General features: G+C 40.9%; 1 protein-coding gene across 1 annotated transcript in view; it reads right to left on the bottom strand.

The window, feature by feature from the left end:
* Positions 1-778: 778 nt before the first annotated feature.
* Positions 779-22,068, bottom strand: part of PLEKHA8 (pleckstrin homology domain containing A8) — a 60,606-nt gene continuing 39,316 nt past the window's right edge. Inside the window, exons 13-14 of the mRNA XM_073630178.1 lie at positions 13,841-13,902; positions 779-1,795 (exon numbers count right to left, since the gene is read on the bottom strand). Coding sequence (XP_073486279.1) covers positions 1,598-1,795; positions 13,841-13,902 — 260 coding nt within the window. The 3' untranslated portion in view covers positions 779-1,597. The remainder of the gene's footprint in view (positions 1,796-13,840; positions 13,903-22,068) is intronic.

Here is a 22,068-nt window from a genome sequence, read left to right as displayed (position 1 = left end):
GCCTAGCAAGGGCGTTATTCAATTTTGGTCAAAGCTGCACAGCTTGCTTCCATCTACTGCCGCCCCTCATCTGCATATGCAGTATGCCTTTCAGAAGGCAGAGAAGAGTACCACCCCTTGTAGTTATGATCCATTCCCTGCTTATTGCAATACACAAACTCACTTTATTCAGTGTATTTAAAAAAAAAAAAAAAAAAACACAGACTATATTTTGTATTGCCATTTGGAACTTTCCTGTGCCTGGAATGAACCCACTTCACTAGTAACAAATAGGCCTAGGTGTGCATTTTGTGAGTGAATGATGCCACCTAGTGTGTAAAACTAAAACAGGCTTTCGAACGGTCTAGTTATTTTCATTCCACCAGCAAATTTATCTTAAAGTGTGTGCTTAGCAGAATTGGTTTTTTTTTTTCAGTTTTGGATACAGTAAGAAAGGATTATCACCTTAACAAGAGTAGCGGTAATATCATTCAATAGGGACACCTGTTCCAGTGACAACTGTCCCGTCAATTTCTAGAGAAATTCTCTCACTTCCCTTTGCTTCTGTTGCACAGGTAGTGAAAGAAAAGCTCCCAAACAGCAAAAAATAAACAGAGCCTTACTGTATCAAAAAAATAAAAAGTTGGGCTATACATACACTTTAAAGTGACATTATCTGTGGACAGATGGAAAATTTGATATAAAGTTCTTATTCTCAATACGACACTGCCTTAGCAAATATTTGACTAAATAAAGCCATTGGGAAAGAGTTATAGAAAAAGAAATTATTGGGAAAGAGTTATAGAAAAAGAAATTAGCTGTAGCTCAATAGCTACCTACTTTCCATTTATTAAAGACAGAAGCAAATATATTAAAGTAGCTGCTATAGCACATGCTATAGACAACAAAGCTGGAGACACAATGTCCTGAGCATTCGGAGCCAACCAGAAAAGGATCCGTTGACAGTGTTCTGTTCCATGATTCTGTCAATACACTCCATGAAGGATTTTGCCAGAGGTAGGTAAGCTGTGACTGTCTGGCTGACCCAAAAATTGCAGGAGATTGAGGAATTTGCCCTTCGATCAAGATGGAGAAAAATAAAATGCATTCTGTGTTCGAGGACTCAGCAAGCCATGAAAAACTTGAGCAAAGAAGCTGGGAGAAAACGCAAAGCTATTGCCCAGAGCCACCAATCACAAACAAAGTTTCATTTGAAATTGCACCACTTTTCCCAAATTGGCCTTAGAGTATTCTCCTTCGAACAAACATTGGCTTAAAAACAGCCTTATTATATATAAAAAAAAAAAAAAACACCCTATTTGTACATAGAGCAAAACAGTGTTCAGTATATAAATAAACATCTGAAGAATCCCACAGCTTTGAAGTCCATATTGTCTAAAAGTTTGTCAGATACCTCCAGAAGGAGATTAAGTACTTTAGAGGATTTTTAATACAAAATCTGATTGTACATAACAAAATGGTGGGGGCTCAGAGAGTGAGCCCTTATTTCTGTATGGTTTACACATCATATACGTGGCAGCCATCCTTGCACCTTCCATGATGATGCTCTCTCCAATTTAGACACCAAATCCCTGCATTGTAAGAGATAGTGCTCCAGTCATACTACTTCATCAGACTCCAAGCCATGTTCTTCATACAATGTGTCCAAAAGGTTTAGCTGCTTTTCCATAGCCGGGAGGTATAGGTTAAGGTCTCTCATCATTCCATCAAAGAAAAACTTGTGATTTTCATCCCCTTCATGTACAGCCAGAGCAGCCACAAACCCTTCATATGTTGGAGCCGCCCTTAAAGCCAGCTGTTAAAAAGGAAAAACAAACGTGGTAAGTAGGTTTTAAACCTGTACCTAAAAGACAGAAAAAAAACCCAACTAGTAAAAGAGAGATCAGAAGTACTACGGTTGATTAAACAAAAAGATAGGATAGGAAAGACAAATTAGGCCTATCCTAATAGTAAGGTAGACATCCTTTGAAGATATTTCATCTGTGCATAGTGACAGCTTCAAAGACACCTTTAATGTAAAGATAGCCATTTTATTCTAAAGTAACTTCAGGTGCCTCTGCTATCAAGAATGAACTAGATACAATGGAAGTGTCAGGACATTGGAAAACAACTTTTTTAAATAAACCCTTTCAACTTAGACCTCCTGCTACCTTTACAACTCAATAAAAAAATATCAGAAGCCATGAAAATATGTAGGGATGCCTAGGCATTAGGTCACATGATTTCTGCTAAAGGGGTGGATCTGTTCAGTTGCTTCTCTGCAGAGACAATGTAACCAAATACTGGAACCCCTGGAGTTCTAATCAGGTCTGGAGCACAGTGTGTTGCATGCCAACAGACAGCAGCTTGGGCTGGCTATCACTAACAGATGTGGTCCAGCACTGAGCCTCGGAGCTGAATCGGTCAGTTCTTGGGCCTCTGTTGCTGCTACAGAGTGCTCTATACAAGTGCTGGCAGCATACAATGTACACACTATGTGGAACAATGCTTCCACACAAAAAAAAAAAATATTAACCAAAAGTGTAGCGCTGCTCCTATTATGGCAGCAAAAACCCTAATTGACTATATAAATCAATACAACCAATTGTAACAAAGTATCCTAAATGAATAAAATAGTGGCACAATGGGCGAGATATACTAAAATATGAGTGGATCATAAAATAGTGGTACCTACTGATGTATAACATTGACCTAAAGTGCTGAATTTCCGAAACACAAAGTTTGAGAGCTTGCTATAAAATTTTCCGACAACAAAATCCGTTGTCGGAAATTCCGATCGTGTGTACACAAATCCGACGGACAAAGTGCCACGCATGCTCAGCATAAATTAAGATATGAAAGCTGTTGGCTACTGCCCCGTTTATAGTCCCGACGTACGTGTTTTACGTCACCGCGTTCAGAAAGATCGGATTTTCTGACAACTTTGTGTGACCGTGTGTATGCAAGACAAGTTTGAGCCAACATCCGTCGGAAAAAATCCATGGATTTTGTTGTCGGAATGTCCGATCAATGTCCGACCGTGTGTACAGGGCATAATGGAGCCGCACTCACCAGATATACATGCCTTGCACTCTCATGCGCTTTATAGTGAATCCTATGAAGAAGTCGATACGACGAAACATGTCAGAGGCGTGGCTGTACGGCAACCCAGCATCTGTTTATGACATATGACGCACTGTGATCTGCTGTGTCTGGCTGGTACTACCTCGTAGCGCTGAGGATCCAACGAGGGAAGGGGTGAGAGTTTCCGAGTTTCCGCCGTGACCACTAGCACATTGTTTTTACCCGTCACAAGCAGTGTTTTGTTCATGCGGTTTTAATTTGTTAGGAATGTGAGAACAATGTTAGAAGACCTTATTTATTTAACTCAATAAATGCTTTTAAACGTCATTACACTATTGGAGGCATTATTTCTTTTAATAAAGAAAAAGGAATCGCGCTAAATAAATAAAAAATATTGCATAAATTAAGCAGTGACAAAATTTAAAAATCAATTAATGCACAAGATAAATGTGAAAAATAAATCCTCGTGAAAACTGCATGTAGTCCAAAAGATAAATCTTAAACTAAAAATAAAAAGTGGCTCTAAATCACCAATAAAATAATATATAAAATGTCCAAGTGGTTGACAAATGTTTATCTGTGAAAAACAGGAAAGGATCCACCACCAGAAATAGAAGGAGTCACTCCTTACCGGATGGCCATGATCCCCCACTACAGAGGATCATAGCTCGCAGGTACACCTATAGCGCCACTATTTTATTCATTTAGGAAACTTTGTTAAGGTTTTTTCTTTTTAAGTTGGCAGCTATAATCACTGTTCATTTTATACTGTAGCGCAGTGGTGGGTTTTTTGCGCAACACTTGATCACGTTTTTTTTAATACAACCAATCGGTCTAGTTTAGATAGTCTTGATTGCTGGTTTAGTTATAGTATTATAAATCCCAATAGCTAGGAGAGGATTAATGATATCAGAGTTGAGCAGTGAAATCTTCTCCAAACAAGTATGCTATAGGTTTTTATGGGACCCATGAGATCTGGGAGTTACATGCCTGAAGTGGTGTGAAGAGTGTAATATCTTAAGGGGCCACGACATACTTATTGGACATCTGGACCCCATCTGAAAAAAGGCAAATCCCATGGATTACCTTGAGTGGACTATTCAAGCATTGTAGACCTATATGATATACATTATATGGGTCCACTCATTGAGGAGAGCATTTAGAGTGCACAGTGGTGGTTTATCCACTGATCACCCTGATCTGGGATATTGCCTATTATAGTGGAGGAGTCACTGTGGTTTAGCGTGAACACTGAGCACATATTATATTAACTCACGGTAGTGTTTTTTGGTGTTAAGCATTTTGCACATATTCTATGGACTCACACTGGTATGAGATGCATATTTTAAGTTTTCATTGTGTCATTGTTTATTTCTAGCATTTTTTTCACATTTATTTTCCATTTAATTGTTTATGCACTGTTTTTCAATATATAAGGTGTTCTAATATAACACGATACACATATAGAATGAATTGTTAAAGCCGTTGTAAACCGCTGTGTGTTTTTATTTTTTTTTACATACCTGCAAGGCAAAGGCATAATGTGCTAGTATGCATCGCACACTAGCACATTATGTGAAACTTACCTGAAAATAAAGCTTTCCAGCGATGTCATCGCTGGAGACAGCTTCCATTTTCACCCATCTTGCTTCTGAGTTTGCGGACTCCGGCTCTGTGACTGCGACGCATGCGCATGGGAGCTGCAAGTCACGGCACAGGGCTCTGAAGGAACGGCACCGGTGGCCGTTCCTTCAGAGCGCATGTGCCAGTGATGTCACTGGCTGCATGTACAGTAAATATCTCCTAAACGGGCACCGATATTTACACTACCTATAGGTAAGCCTCATTATAGGCTTACCTATAGATACAATTTAAAGATGGAAGTTTACTTCCTCTTTAAGATCTGTGGCCTGAAATTTGGTACACAATTGGTTGTATTGATTTATAATAGGTTATCAAGATTTTTACTTCAATAATAGGAGCAGCACATTATGAGTGTTAGTAGTAGCACCAATCAGTATAGGGGATGGAATTGGCAGCACATAAGTATTTTGCTATTTTTTTTTGGTAATTCTTTCACACGGTTTTACATTGGAACTGAAAGAACTTCATGGAAATTCCTGTTAGAATTGAATGTTGGGCAGAGCAGAAGTAGCTCTGTCCAGCTCATCTCTGCAGCAGTAGATCACTACTATACTGATCTATTGCTGGCTGACTGCAGCGATCAGTAGTTCCCAATCAGAAGTGACCTGTTGCTATAGAGTTGCAGTTGTGCCATACTCTTTCCATTTTCGGATTATGGATTGAACAGTGCGTGAGATGTTCAAAGCTTGGGATATTTTTTTATAACCTAACCCTGCTTTAAACTTCTTCACAACGTTATCCCTGACCTGTCTGGTGTGTTCCTTGGCCTTCATGATGCTGTTTGTTCACTAAAGTTATCTAACAAACCTCTGAGGGCTTCAAAGAACAGCTCTATTTAAACTGAGATTAAATTACACACAGGTGGACTCTATTTACTAATTAGGTGACTTCTGAAGGCAATTGATTCCACTAGATTTTAGTTAGGGGTATCAGAATAAAGGGGGGTGACTTTTCTTTTTTAGCCCTTTCCTTCCACTTAACAATCATGTGACACTGTGTTGGTCTATCACACAAAATTCCAATAAAATATATTTACGTTTTTGGTTGTAACATGACAAAAAAGTGGAAAATTGCAAGGGGTATGAATACTTTTTCAAGGCACTGTACACTGTATGTTCTAGGTGACATACTGTATATGATATACATTATATGGGTCCACTCACTGAGGTAGGCATTTAGAGTGCATGCCTATTATAGCCTATTATAGAGGAGCAGTCACTGTGCTTTAGAATGAACACTGAGCCATAGAACTGTATATGGACTCACTGTAGTGTTTTGTGGTGTTAAAAACACATTGCGCAGGCAGGAGGCGGAGCCTAGCAGAGCAGACATGCATTGTTAGAGCTCCGCACCGCTGAGGAGAGAAGAGAAGGACAAAGCGGAGCCTGCAGGCTCAAAAGGTATCCATTTGAACCTTTTTGCCCCAGGGAACAAACTGTGAAAGTTTGGGCAGGAAATATGGTACTGGGAGGAAACCGTGGCAGAAATAAAAATCACCTCACAAAGAGCTCACAGGCACTCACTGCAGCTGAAGCAGCTCCAGTCACCTCACAAGATACAGCATCAGGGCGCTCTCACAGACAGAAAATGTCACAGCAAGACTCTCCATTTGAGTCAGATACAGAACAAATCCTCTCACAAACTTCTCCACAAGCCTCCTCAGTATCCCCAGTAATATTATTACAATTTGAAAAGATGCTTCATAAGGCTTTAAAACAAACCTCAGACCAAATAACAAAAAGCCTAACCAAAGAAATAAGAGAGCTGGGAAACCGCACCGCAGCCTTAGAAATAAAAATGGATGAAATTGAAATTACAACCCAAGAAAATATAACAGAATTGGAACAATTAAAAAAAGAGAATTTAATACTTCAAACTAAGCTCGAAGATTACGAAAATAGAGCCAGACGTTCAAACTTGCGCATAAGGGAAATACCTGAAACTGTGACAGACCTGCAATCTACTATTACTGCTCTATTACAAGAACTAAAGCCAGATATCCCTATTGAACGTTTAGAACTGGACAGAGTACACAGAGCCCTCACAGCCAAAAAGAAAGATGGACCCCCACGTGATATAATCACAAAATTTCATTATTACAGAACGAAAGAACAAATACTAATTGCTGCAAGAGAAAAAAAGGAACTTAATTTTCAAGGACACAATTATCACATTTTTGCTGACCTATCCCAACTTACTATTACTAAAAGACGATCCATGAAACCCCAACTAATGGAACTGCAACGCCACAACATTATGTATCAATGGGGCTTCCCCTTTTCAGTCAGATTTAACTACCAAGGTACAATTTACAGAAGCAGATCAGCAGATGAACTACAACAAACTCTTTTAAAATTAAATCTGACAGAACCCACAAGCAGCAACACTCCCACACGCAGAAGAATGGCATCATCTTCACCTTCAGGCAGCACCCAGAAAATTTCAGAACAAAATGGGAATCATCATTCTCACAAAAGAGGCCGTTATGCCACATCATCCATGGACCAAGAAGATTCAAAGGACTGACATCCTAATTCCTGATATCTCTTCATTTATTATACTAAGAGATGGTTCTCTATAAAAAACCTATATTTATAACTGAATGTAACTGCATTCTGATAGTCACACACTGTGTGGGATCATGTTACATTCCAGTTATATTTCTTATTACTTCTGATTCATATAGCCTTAGAATATATAAGTGAAATAAGGAAATTCTTGTTCAGTTATATATTATCAGGTAATAACAATAGATTTATTACTTTTTAGGACAAATATGTTCAATAATCCAGAAGTAATGGAAGCTTTTTCTTTCTTTTCTTAAAACAAATATATTATTACCTAACTAGTTCCTAGAATTATGTTTTTGTTTATTCTAATCTGAAGCAATACAACCTCAATTTTATGAGTTAACATTTCTAAACAGTTGCATATGAATAAAATATGTAATTGTTTACTCTAAAAGGGTTAAAATCCCAAAATAATTCAAACTATCTTCATCAATACCAATGTTATTAACAGTACCTTTCTAACTGAATTATTTAGCCTAGGGCAAAACTAACCATATACAACCACCCTGGAATAAATAATTTCAACAAAAACTATATTCTGCACTCCAATTAATGAAACATCATTTTGATGTCTTTTGACATAGCACTTCTCTCCTGTAAGCGGAAGATCCGTGTACCCCCATTAGCCCTCCTCATTCTCCCAACCATATTATGTGGGAGTGTGACGAAGGCACTTATTCCCCTGAGAGAGATATTTATTCTCTTTCACGGGTAAATTGTGATTACTTGCAAAAAATAATTTATACAATGTATCATCTAATCTCATATGTTTTTTGTTTACTCTTTACTCCAGAATTCACTGGTTTCTTTTCTATCTTTTCATCTCTTCAGTCCACACAGGTTGATCTGCGCAGTCAGCTCTGCATAACAAAAAGTAAGTCAAAACTATTTGATCTGTTGCCATGGCACCACTGAATATACTCTCCCTGAATGTTCAGGGAATAAATGTCCCTCAAAAAAGGACCAAAGCCTTCCGTACTTTCCATAACAAGAAGGCTCACATAGTTTGCCTCCAAGAAACACACTTCACCAAAGATTCTACTCCAAAATATATTTCTCCTTTTTATCAACAAATTTACACGGCTTCTGCCTGTACCAAGCAAAGGGGAACTCTAATTGCATTTCACCGATCCACACCATTCACCTTATCATCAGAAATTAAAGACCCAGAAGGTAGATACCTGATACTCATGGGTTATATAATGGATACAGCAATCACGGTGATTTCCTACTACGCTCCTAACAAACAACCTACACCATTCCTCTCACATATATTACAAGTGATTAATACACACAAAATAGGAACAGTGATAATGTGTGGGGATTCGAACCAGGTCCTCCTCCCATTTCTAGATAAATCACCTTTTACACCATCCAAAATAACCTCTAGATTACCTTTTTCTCAACTTCTTTCCAAATACAATCTGGTAGATTCATGGAGAGAAAGTAACCCAATGAAAAAGAAATTCACTTATTTCTCGCACCCTCATCAAACCTTCACCAGAATAGATCATATTTTTCTAACAATAGGAATGATACCAGAAATTATTGCATCAGATATAATTCCGATTCCGTGGTCTGACCATAATGCAGTATACACTACTATAGCCTCAGCCATACCAAAAGCGCATGACCCAACGTGGTACTTACCGGACATAATGCTCAAACACCCACTACATCAGATGGCCATTGAACAAGCTTTAAAGGAATACATATCAATTAATAATACAACAGACATCTCCCCAATAACACTGTGGGAAGCTCATAAGCCTGTCTTGCGTGGTACAATACAAAGACAAATGGCACTATTTAAACAGGAATGCAAAAATCTAGCAAAAAAACTAGAACTCAATTTTAATGCAGCCTACATATCATTCCAAGATAATCCATCTCAGAGTACAAAATCTCATCTGGAAAAATCTAGATTGGAATACGATCTATTTCTCACTGAGTCAGTTGATAAATCCCTCAAACGCTCCAAACACAATTTCTACATGAATACAAACAAACCAGGTACATATTTGGCTCGGGCATTAAATTCAACTAACAAATCTTTCAAACCAATACGTTTGAAATTATCAAAAAATGTTTACACTTGTAATCCAGTTAAAATAGTCCATAAATTTCACTCACATCTCGCAACTTTATACAAGACAAACAATGAATTTAATCCTACAGAGGCTGAATCCTTCTTCTCAAAAATAACCTTACCTGAGTTATCTCAGAATCAAAAAAGCAGTTTGGATGAGCCTATAACTATAGATGAAGTTGCTAACACCATAAAAGACCTAAAACTTAACAAAAGACCAGGCCCAGACGGCTACTCAGCTTTATACTATAAAACATTCTCAGAAATACTCTCTCCCATTCTCACTGAAACTTTTAACAAACTTCTAGATGGACATTCTTTTCGGCAAGAAACACTAATGGCAATTGTTTGTATGATCCCAAAACCCCTTTCTGATGATACTTCCTGTGTGAATTATCGGCCTATCTCTCTGTTAAACCTTGATATTAAATTATTAGCAAAAATAATAGCAAAACGCCTCAATAGCATTATAGGAAAATTAATACATAGAGATCAAGTAGGCTTCATGCCAAATAGACAGGCAGGCGATAAAATACGCAGGGCAGTGTTATTGGCACATATTGCTAAAAAACGGAAAATCCCTTTATGTTTTCTATCTCTCGATATTAAGAGGGCATTTGACACAGTATCCTGGCAATATATGCAATATTCATTACAAAAATGGGGTTTTGGACCCCACTTTTTAACATGGATCAAAGCATTATATAATAAACCCAAAGCCTATATAAAATATGCTGGATACAAATCTGATGCCTTTAATATCGAAAGAGGTACCCGACAGGGTTGCCCATTATCTCCCTTATTATTTGCCCTTATACTCGAACCCATGGCCCAATATATCAGAACAAACCAAACTATAACTGGCATTGAAGTAGGAGGTATCACACACAAATTATGTATATTTGCAGACGATATATTACTTTTTCTATCATCACCACAGGTCTCTGGTCCTAACTTAATACCAGCTCTTGATGGATTTGCAGCCCTATCCGGCCTTATGATTAATCCTAAGAAATGCCTAGTGCTTAATATTTCACTCACAAACATGGAATTGATCCCGGCTAGGGCTGCACTCCCATTCACATGGGCAGAAAAATCAATCCCATATCTTGGAATTCATTTAACAGCATCTCATTCTGACTTATTCTCAACCAATTATCCTCCTGTATTAAGACAGATCACAAATCTAATAAAACAATGGTCGCAACTTCCTTTATCCTGGATAGGGAAGATTAATGCAATCAAAATGACTATTCTACCCAAATTGCTTTATCTATTCAGAGTCCTCCCTATTCCAATTCCTTCCTATTTTTTGAGAATAGTACAAAAAAGAGCAACTTCGTTTATATGGGGCTCTTCTAAACCACGTATACCTATACACACACTACATCTTCCCAAAAATAAAGGAGGCCTGGGATACCCTAATTTTACTAACTACTACAGAGCAGCACATTTGGCCAGTCTGTCCAAATACCATGCAAAACAGGAAATCCCATTATGGGTATTTATAGAGGCTTCAGAAAATGACCCTATATTAATATCAAACTTATTATGGCTTGAACCTAAAGACCGCTTTAAAATTCATAATCCCATAACTAAACACTTCTTATCTCTCTGGGATAAACTAAAAACCAAATATCAGTTACAATCTCCACACAATCCTCTCCTTTTATCAGAAATCCGGCCTTTTATCCGGCATGGATCTACCCAAATTCTTTTAAAGCTTGGACAACATCAGGCATTCAGACACTAAATGACTTCATAGCATCTAAATCATTCCTTTCATTCCCATCGCTTAGAGAAAAATATGATCTACCAAACTCTGAGATATTTAGATATCTCCAAATCAAAAATTTCTATACACCATTCCTAAAGGGGGATACACCATTATCCCAATTATCCATTTTTGAATCAATCTGTACAAAAGATCCATTTGCTAAAGGTACAATTTCATAACTCTATAATCAATTATATGGAGTAGCAAATCTTAATAGACCCTCTTACGTTCAGAGGTGGGAGGAGGACCTGGGACGAACTTTAGAAGACACGGACTGGTCTAACATATGGCTCACATCTAAGTCATCTTCACCCAACATCTTAGCACTGGAGACAAATTATAAAGTCCTAACTCGCTGGTACCTTGTACCCGCTAGAGTGGCAAAATATTCACCTAATACCTCAGCTCTTTGTTTTCAAGGATGCCCAGAAATAGGCACACATTTACACATATGGTGGACGTGCCCAGTAATCCAAACCTTCTGGAAGGAAGTCTTCGTGATTGCATCTAAAATATTAAAAAAAATAATACAACCAGATCCTTATATAACTTTACTTAATCTAAAACCGGAATGGTTAACACTCTCTCAATTCAAACTTATGATCCAACTAACAACGGCTGCAAAACAAACAGTGGCCAAGGCATGGAAATCTCCTACATTGGTACTAGCAGAAACAATTCACAGAATGAATAATACAATGTCCCATGCTAAGATGGTAGCCATCGATCAAAATCAAATTCCAAAATTTGAAAAACTTTGGCATCCTTGGATAAAACAACAGTTCCTGTCAAACTTCAATGACTCTGTCCTGTTGCCATGGTAGCAGATTAAATGACTTACAGAGACACCCATTCTAAGGCTTCAAAGAGAACTAAAAAGAATAATAAACTGACGAGCGGGACAACCTTGTGGACCATACCTCTGCCTTTCTACCCTTTTTCTTCTTTCTCTTTCCTTTACCTTACGATTAAAGCTCATTATCAGAATTTATTTGACCTATATACACTCTACCTGTAAACAATATGTATAGTAGGTATAAATCATCTAAATACCTACAAAAGTAACTAAGGAAATGATATATATCTTTAATTTAGGTTTACGTGAACCCAATGTTTAATATTTGAAATTTCATGATATTTACCTATATAAACCCTACTGTAAAACAATGAGCTTACTTTATAGATCCTTGTAAACTTACTTTATGTATCTTTATAATATTGTATACTCAATAAAACTTCTTTTGACAAGGAAAAACACATTGCGCATATTCTATAAATGTGAAATATATGAAAACGAAGATATTGTGTAGCCCTCTGGAAAGTTGGGGGCCCCGAGGCTCCCTATATTCACCAAGATGAAGATGACCACCACTGACCTAGACATTTAATCACTTGATCAGCCACAATAGGATCTTTAAGTAGTAGATTTTGCAGCCAAGGTAAGCATTTTATAGATTCTAGTTTTTTGTTTTTTTTAAGACTTTAAGGGGAACAGAAGCATCTTTTGTTGATGATAGGTCTGCTCTAAAATTGATGAGGTATATGAACAGAAATTCTAAACCTCCTACATAACAAGGCCTAATAATAGTTTGTAACACATAAAACCAACAAGGAAAAAAAGAAAAAAAAAAAAAAAAAGATTTAAAGACATCTCTGGGCATAGAAAAAAAGCTTTCCCGTGTAGTGGGGCTGTGCCTGCACTGCACAGGTTAACTGCTCGTTTTTGTCTAAGGAAGAGAAGAAAGGAGATATACTTACCTAATCCTCTGATCTTCCGGTCTGGTACCCCCACGTTCCAGCAATCCATTAGACTGTTCCTGACATCATCAAGCCCAGAGCAGGCTTCATAGATCAGGAATAATCCACTGGTCTGTGGGGGAGTGCCATTTTCCGGTGGAATGAAGGATCAGGTGAGTAGAAGCTTTCTCCTCACAAAATGAGTAGTACGGGCACAGCCAGACTGCATGGGAAAACTTGATTTTTGCCCAGAGCTGGGCTTTAAAGATTACTGTTCACATATAAATGAGCAGAGATTTAAAGATCTGGGATAAGCAAGTATTGTCTAAATACAGGTGGCATCTGTCTTTATACTTAAATCTTGGGATGCATTGTGAATTTCTTCCAAATAAGTACAGTAATCCAGTGTGGAACTTTGCCGCTCACTCGTCCCCCCCCCCCCCTTCCTGTTTTGCCAGGCTGAATGCTCGGATAAGGGTCTGGGATTGATTTTGGGGCGGGCCCCACACCAATTTTTTGTTTAAATGTTGGCATGGGGTTCCTCTTAAAATCCATACCAGACTCGAAGGGCCTAGTATGGATTAGGGGGAGGACCCCCACAGCGTTTTTTTTTTTTTTTTTTACTTTTTTCTATTGCAGGCAATGTTTTCTTTTTTACATTCAGCCATCAGCAGGGAAGCCCGTTGACAGCTGATGACTTATCTATTGTTACGGATGCAGTGGCCGGCTTCCCAGCCTGCTCCTTAAGAACAAGCTATTTACTATGCCCTGATTGGGCACATCACATCTGGCAGAGGTTTGTGTTTTATAAAAATTGCTGCCAAAATTGCAAATCGGTTAGCTGGTAAAATAGAAGACATCTGTATTGCAACCGTATATTTAGCTGTTTTGGTGTTCCACTTTAATAATTAGACATACATCATAAAAAAACCTAAACAAATGTCGAAGATCCAAGCTTACCGCAAATACCCCTCGTACCACCCAGCCATGATATTGTCTTAGTGTTTTACCATAGGCATTACCTGAAAGAAAGGTGACTCGGTTTTAATAATCATGCGTAGACACAATGACCGCAGTTAATATCTTGGCTAGTAAATCTACATATAATAATACATTTACGTCCACTGCATTTAAAAAAAAAAAACCTTTTACGTGCTAGATGATAATTCTAGCCTTTTTTTTTTTTTTTTTTTTTAATAGAAAATTGCAAAAGGGGGTGCCCCGAGGGATTTTATGGGCAAAGGATATTAACCAGAAAAGGGAGTAACAAGCGTATAAAAATATACGAAATGTATTAAATACAAAACAGTAGTAAAGTAGGTACATAGGGTATGTAAACCTAAAAAACAAATTAGTCAGACTGGATAGTTACATAAGAGCTATATGCCAAAACAAACAGTTGATCTCATGGTAGGAGGTCAAATGGAGGGCGTGTGCATAGAAGTCCCAACATGTTTCGGAATATAGGTATGAGTAATAAATTCCTTCTTCAGGGGCTGATTAGAAACAAGCTGTTTTTTGTCTCATAATGAAATAACACAGATATCAAAAAGATGATAAAATGAACAAATGTACAAATGTGAGAACACAGTAGGTAATAGCATGACATATATGGCAAGTAGTAATGCAAGTGATACTTACAATACAACTATCTTTAGCAAATTAAAGTGCACAAAAGGATTCATATGAAGGAGGGACTTCAATCCCTAGAATGCCCCATCGCATAAGAGAATGCTCTGGATATTGGCTGGGGGGCTGGGTATGGGTCCCCACAGCACCGATGATGTACCGTTGCTGGTGCCAAAACGATTGAGTTGTATGGCGTGAGTGAGATAAGAAGCATCCCTGCCGGCATAGAAAACACGCTTGAGGTACCTATACCAAATGGCCATCATGAGTAAGTACTATGACGGACTTTATGTCATGTTGCCCTCTCACTTCTTGCATATCCTACTGTGCGGACCACCTGACCTTCTGGGAATGGTGTGCCCATTATGATATCTTTTATGACTGTTTGTTGTGCCCCTGTGTGTGCACTTGGACAACATGGCGACGCACCTACACTCACATAATATTGCATACCCCCCTTAATTGAATATGTTATGTTCTCATACAGACACATATATATTTTTTGTACTAGACTCGTCCCCACATCTGTGGTCGATCCTTGTGGGCCCTGGTGTTTTCTATGCCGGCAGGGATGCTTCTTATCTCACTCACGCTATACAACTCAATCGTTTTGGCACTAGCAACCATACATCATCGGTGCTGTAGGGACGCATACCCAGCCCCCCAGCCAATATCCAAAGCATTCTCTTATGCAATGGGGCATTCTAAGGAATGAAGCCCCTCCTTCATGTGAATCCTCATGTGCACTTTAATTCGCTAAAGATAGTTATATTGTAAGTATCACTTGCTTTACTATGCTATTACCTACTGTGTTCTCACATTTGTACATTTGTTCATTTTCTCATCTTTTTGATATCTTTATTATTGCATTATCAGACAAAAAAGCAGATTGTTTCTAATCATCCCCTGAAGAAGGAATTTATTACTCATACCTATATTTCGAAACATGTTGGGACTTCTATGCACACACACTCCATTTGACCTCCTACCATGAGATCAACTGTGTGTTTTGGCATATAGCTGTTATGTAACTATCCAGTCTGACTAATTTGTTTTTAGGTTTACATACCCTATACGTACCTACTTTACTACTGTTATGTATTTAATAAATGTTGTATATTTTTATACGCTTGTTACTCCCATTTTTGGTTAACATCCTTTGGCCATAAAAAATGGATTTTTAAAACAGCTTACCTTTAAAATCCTTTTCTTGGAGTACATCTTGGGACACAGAGCACCATAATAATGACTATCTGGGTTATATGCTACCTTTAGGTGATTGGAGACTGGCAACCAATAGTAAGAAGATTCCTCCCATATAACCTCTCCCATACAGGAAGTACCTTTAGTTTTGTAGCAAGCAATGAAGATCCCAGAAAAGAAGGGAGGGACCTCTGTGTCCCGTGATGTACTCCAAGAAAAGGATTTTACAGGTAAGCCGTTTTAAAAATCCATTTTTATTTATCGTACATCACGGGACACAGAGCACCAAAATAATAATGACTATCTGGGATGTCCTAAAACAATGCATTTGAGGGGAGGGAACATAGTATTCCTAGACCCCTTTGAGGCCCACGACTTATAAACCTGCTTGCAGCACGCTGTGGCCAAAAACAGTCTCCCTTTGAGATCTAACATCCAGTTGGTAAAACCTGGTGAATGTATGAACCGAAGACCAAGCGGCCACTTTGCAAACCTGAGCCATAGACAGCTGTTGGCGCACTGCTCATGATGCACTAACTCCTCTAGTAGAGTGAGTTTTGAGATACCGAGGTGGAACCTTGTGTTTCAACTCATAAGCCTGGATAATGACCTGGCGAATCCACCTAGAGATAGTTGAACTAGTTGCTGCCTTCCTTTTTTCCCAATCCTAGACTTAGGGTTGGGAAAAAAGGAAGGTAAAATGATATCCTGATTCAAATGAAAACTGGAAACCACTTTAGGTAAAAAATCTGGACAGGGGCGCATTACCACCTTGTCCTGATGTAAAAACAGAAAAGGTTTTTCACAAGAAAGGGCGGCCAATTCTGACACCCTTCTAGCCGAGGTTATGGCCACCAAAAAGACCAATTTCCTAGTCAATAGAATCAAAGGAATATGCCTAATAGGCTCAAAGGGTTGACTCTGTAGAGCTGATAGCACCAAGTTCAAGTCCCAGGGGCATAAGGGTGGCTTAACCGGCGGCCTTGAGTGCAGTACCCCTTTGACGAAAATTCGTACTAAAGAATGAGATGCAATTGGCCTCTGGAAAAAAACTGATAAGGCCGAACTTTGTCCCTTAATGGTCCCTAAAGATAGGTTTAAATCAATTCCTGTTTGAAGAAAGGCAAGGACCCTCCCAATCGTATACTTGCAGGGGTGCCATCTTCTCTTCTCACCCCTGGAAATGTATGATTTCCAGACCCTATGGTAAATACTTCTAGAAACTGGCTTTCTAGCATTTATCAGAGTAGACAAGACTGAACCTCTGATACCACGGTCTTTCAGTACCCTGGTCTCAATAGCCATGCCATCAGTTTCAGCGACCGTAAAGGATGGTATATGGGACCTTGGGACAACTGGTCTGGACAGTATGGGTGGCACAATGGGTCCCCCACCACCATCCTCACAATCTCTGAGTACCAGGACCTCCTGGGCTACTGTTTTCTGTTCCTCCTGTATCCTGCGTAACAGGTGCGGCAGCATCTGGATCGGAGGAAAAGCATAAATTAGGGCATACCGATCCCAGGGAATCACCAATGTATCCGTCCCAACGGCAAGCGGATCCCTGGTCCTGGATACAAACCTGTCCACCTTGGCATTGAATCTGGATGCCAGGAGATCCACATCTGGTGTCCCCCAGTGCTGGCAGATTTGAAGGAAAACTTTGGGGTGAAGGGACCACTCCCCCGGTAACAATTGCTGATGACTTAGGTAGTCTGCCCGCCAATTGTCCACACCTGGAATAAAGACTGCTGACAGTCCACAGGCCTGGGCCAAATATAAAATACTGACCCTTGAACATGTAATCACCAATGGGGAGCTCATTCCATTTCACGTATTGCGTACAAAATTTAATGTACCTGCAAAGGCCCACTTTCGGTATCTTCAAGTCGCTCATGCCTATAGGTGTCAGTTCTTAGGCCAACCGATTGTATTGGAATATTCAGAACTCGAATCTCCCCTTCGGGTGAAGGATCTCGAGAAACCCACGTCACAGATCTATGGGTCCCTGCTGGTCGCTGCCATTCCCGAGCTGTCCTCCCTCCGCAGGAAATGGGTGGGGGACATACCGGAGATGGATGAAGATGACTGGAGGGAGATTTGGAATTTTCCATTCTTCCCTCTGGTCTCAGCCAGGGACAAACTGGTCCCATACAAAATCGTACACAGAGTTCATTACACGCCCCACAGGCTGCACCAGATGTCGCCGGCATATTCTTCGGCATGCTGGCGCTGCTCCTACCAGCTGGGGGACTTCTTTCACATTTTCTGGGTTTGCCCAGCAATTGTACAGTATTGGAAAGAACTACTCCAAGTGATCACTAGGATCACTAAGATTAGTATCTCATATGATCCTAAACATTGTCTAGTGGGACTAGTGGACCAAATGCCAATACTCAGAGCTAGGAAAATACTAATATCTTTGTTTCTATACTATGCACGTAAAGCCATCACGATGACCTGGAAACAGTTATCTCCCCCCTCTGTTAGATTTTGGAAGAGCCTAGTGAATGCCAGTCTGCCCCTCTATAAAGCCACCTACTCGGGCAGGGGTTGTCCCCAAAAATTTGAAAAGGTATGGACCTGTTGGTTAGATGATAATACCACGGCAACTGATACAGTAACCAATTCCTAAATAAACATTATGGTTATAATATGTTAGCAAATTGACCCAATATCTCTCATTCAAATATCCTGTCAGTTCAATGCAGAGCATGGATCTTCCTGAATTAAACCTCTCCCCCCCATTGGGGTATAGTTAAGTAAGTTTGTTTATGTTGAACGATGTGCCCTGGTGCGGTCTATAGCTGCATCAGAGGATATGCCCCTGCGTGGGCAATGTTTGGCCCCTGTGTGGGTAATAAAAAGATTTTGCAAAAAAAAAAAAAAAGACTGCTGACAGAAATGGCACGTGTCTCTCTACCCAAGTTAATATGCGATTTACTTCCCTTTGGGCCGCCCGGCTCCAGGTGCCCCCTTGGTGGTTGATGTATGCCACAACCGTGGAGTTGTCGGACTGGACTTGGACAGGAAAACCACGCAATCTGGATGTCCAGAATAGGAGAGCCAAGCGAGCTTCCCGGATTTCCAGCAGATTGATGGGCAAGGTCTTCTCTACTTGGGACCATCTTCCCTGCACTGAAGCCTTTTCCAGGACTGCCGAGACAACTGGCGTCCGTAGTTACCACCTTCCAGGTTACAGGTGGAAAGGATTTTCCGCCCCTCAAATTGTTGGTCTTTGACCACCAAGAGAGGTCATGTTTTACCTGTAGGGATAGAGACATGGGATAATCCAAGGTTTGAACAGACTTGTCCCAAGCCTCCAGGATGGTTTTCTGGAACAACCTGGAGTGAAACTGCGCATAAGGAACTGCGCTGAAAGATGACACCATCTTGCCCAGCAGCCTCATGCACAGTCAAATTGAAGGCCTTTCTGCCCTTTTGACCTCTCGAACCAGCTCCACTATGGAGTTGACCTTTAAGGGAGGTAAAAATACCCTTTCTTGGGTTGTGTCCAGGATCAGGCCCAGATATGTCAAGACTTGAGATGGACGAAGGGCCGATTTGTCCATATTCAGAATCCGGCCTAGGAACCTCAGGAAACGAACGGTAGTTGTAACGTTTTCTACTAAGGTGGAGTAAGATTGGTCCCTTAACAGAAGATCATCCAGATATCCTACCACTGAGATCTTTTGGGACTTTAGGAATGCCAACACTGGAGCCAGAACCTTTGTGAAGACCCGAGGGGCCGTGGCTAGACCGAATGGAAGTGCCACAAACTGGAAATGACACCCCTCTACTGCGAAGCGCAGAAATCTTTGATGCGGACCGAAAATTGGTACATGCAGGTACGTGTCCTTGATGTCTATGGATGCTAAAAAATCCCCTCTTCTCAAGGATGCGATTACTGAATGAACCGACTCCATGCGGAAGGTTCGGACGTTTAGAAAGGAATTGAGGGACTTGAGGTCCAGAATGGGCCTTACCTCCCCGTTTGGCTTTGGCACTGTAAATAGGTTCGAGCAGAACCCCTTGAATCTTTCCTTGTGCAGAACCTTGATAATTATCTCCTGCCTTTCCAGCTGTTCTAAGGCCAGGAACAGGCCCCTCTTTCTCTGGGTCCGATGGGACTCTGGATACCAGAAACCGAGTTGGGGGAAAATCCCGGAACTCTATTTTGTAACCTTGTGTTATAGTGGAAATGACCCACCTGTCCTGAACCAATTTCCCCCAAGCATCTGCAAATCGCCGCAGTCTGTCCCCCCACCCGCAAGGGTGGGGGCACCCCTTCACAAGGAACACTTGGAATTAGTTTTGACCGGTTTCTGGGTCCAAGGTCTTTTCTGGCCCTGAGGTTTCTTAAAAGTAGGCGGCTGAGGCCATCGATACCTCTTGGGAGAAGAGGCGCCTGGCCCAGGAGCGTTGCGAATCTTTAAGGAAGGCTGCTTATTCCTTCTTTTAACCGGAAGCAAGGAGCTCTTTCCTCCTGAGATCTTTTGGATATATTTATCTAGATCTTCTCCAAATAGACGCTCACCATGAAAGGAAAAGCGCAAAACGAGACATCTGCTGGATTGAGTCCTTTAATGCGTCTACCGCAAAACATAAAGCGTGAGGAAGTTCCGACAATTCATCATAAAATTCCTCCTGAACAGGTAGGTTCCTGACCAACCTCTTAAAACGGTCCTTTAAGGACTGGCAAATACCGATAGCTGCAACTGCCGGTTGTACTGCTGACCCAGCCACCGCAAATGAGGCTTTTAGTAAGGATTCCAGTTTTTTTTATCTGCCGGATCCTTAAACCCTTGGGCATTATCCACTGGACAGGTTAGGCTTTTATTCACTGAAGAAATGGCAGCATCAACCAAAGGTGTATCCCACTTCTTCCTGAATTTTTCCTCCATAGGAAATAAAAAAAGAAAACTTTTGGAGACAAGTATATCCTGTCCGGGTGGTCCCAGTCAGCGTAAATCACCTGCTCCAATAATGGATGCACAGGAAACGCCTGGGAACCTTGCTGAAGACGCAAGGATCCCAACGTAGAACAGGAGAGTCCTGGTCCCTGTACCGGGGGTAATGCCGTGTACACACGGTTGGACTTTTCAGCTACAAAAGTCTGACAGCCCGTCCGACAGATCTTCGACGGACTTTTGGCGGACTTTCAAGAGACTTTCTAACGGCCGGACTTGCCTACACACGATCACACCAAAGTCCGACGGATTCGTACGTGATGACGTACACTGGACTAAAATAAGGAAGTTGATAGCCAGTAGCCAATAGCTGCCCTAGCGTGGGTTTTTGTCCGTCGGACTAGCATACAGACGAGCGGATTTCTGGGTCCAGCGGAGTTACGATGTAAAGATTTGAAGCATGTTCAAAATCTAAAGTCAGATTTGCGGCTGGAAAAGTCCGCTGAAGGTCCGGTGAAGCCCACACACGATCGGATTGTCCCCTGGATTTGGTCCGTCGGACAAGTCCAGTCAAAAAGTCTGACCGTGTGTACGCGGCATAACTTAAACCCTGCTCTCACTATTTCAGCCAAAGATTGGATAAACAATTTCTGGGATTGGGAAGCCGAAATTGGTTCCTCCGCCGAGGACTCTTCAGCCTCTCCTTCCTCTTTATCCTTTACGGCCACCTCCTCCAAATCCTCTGCCCATTCTGGATCCAGATCACAAGGACCCATCTGGCTAAGAGAGTCCTGGTGCTCAAGTGACTCTCCACTGGGACCAGGCTCAGGAGAGGGAGATCTATGACGCTTCTTCCCTCCCTGCGTTACTGAGGCAATCATACCTGCTAACTCGCCTTCAAGGCCAGCTAGGGCTGATGCCAAGTCATCCTTAGTAACATAAGCCGATGCAGGGATATTGGTAGTGGCCACTACGCCTGACAAATGCAATGGCTCAGCCAGGCCAAATGCCGCAGGTCTTTCAGGGGAGACTGATGCTGCAGTAACCTGAGGTTGATCTCCTGTTTTTGAAGGAGTCACTTTAACCCCTGGACTTGCCCTGCTCCCTGTACCTCGTTTTCTGGAAGACATTGCTTACAAAAGTTGAGGAAAAAACACTCTCTCTGAGCTATATGGCTGGATCCAGCGTATAGCAGCTACCACAGCCTTTACCAGCCTTCAACCTGTTGCAACTGCCCAACTCACGTGCCCAGACCTCTGTGTCCCACCGCGCACTAGGCTCCTGCTCTTATGAGCCTAAACTGACAAGCAGCATTGGCACACACAGGCGTGTGACCTCCCTCTATACGCGCGCACCGCCACGTGATGCACGCATGCCCGGGAGTCTCACTGCGCGCGGCCCCCGTGCGGGAGACCCCCGCATAAGTGTATCTGCCGGCTGCTTCAA

Source organism: Aquarana catesbeiana, linkage group LG05, assembly GCF_042186555.1.
Source record: "Aquarana catesbeiana isolate 2022-GZ linkage group LG05, ASM4218655v1, whole genome shotgun sequence".
In the NCBI taxonomy this organism is placed as follows: Eukaryota; Metazoa; Chordata; class Amphibia; order Anura; family Ranidae; genus Aquarana; species Aquarana catesbeiana.
The sequence above is the reverse complement of the archived record's forward strand: the minus strand, read 5'-3'. Positions and strand labels throughout refer to the sequence as shown.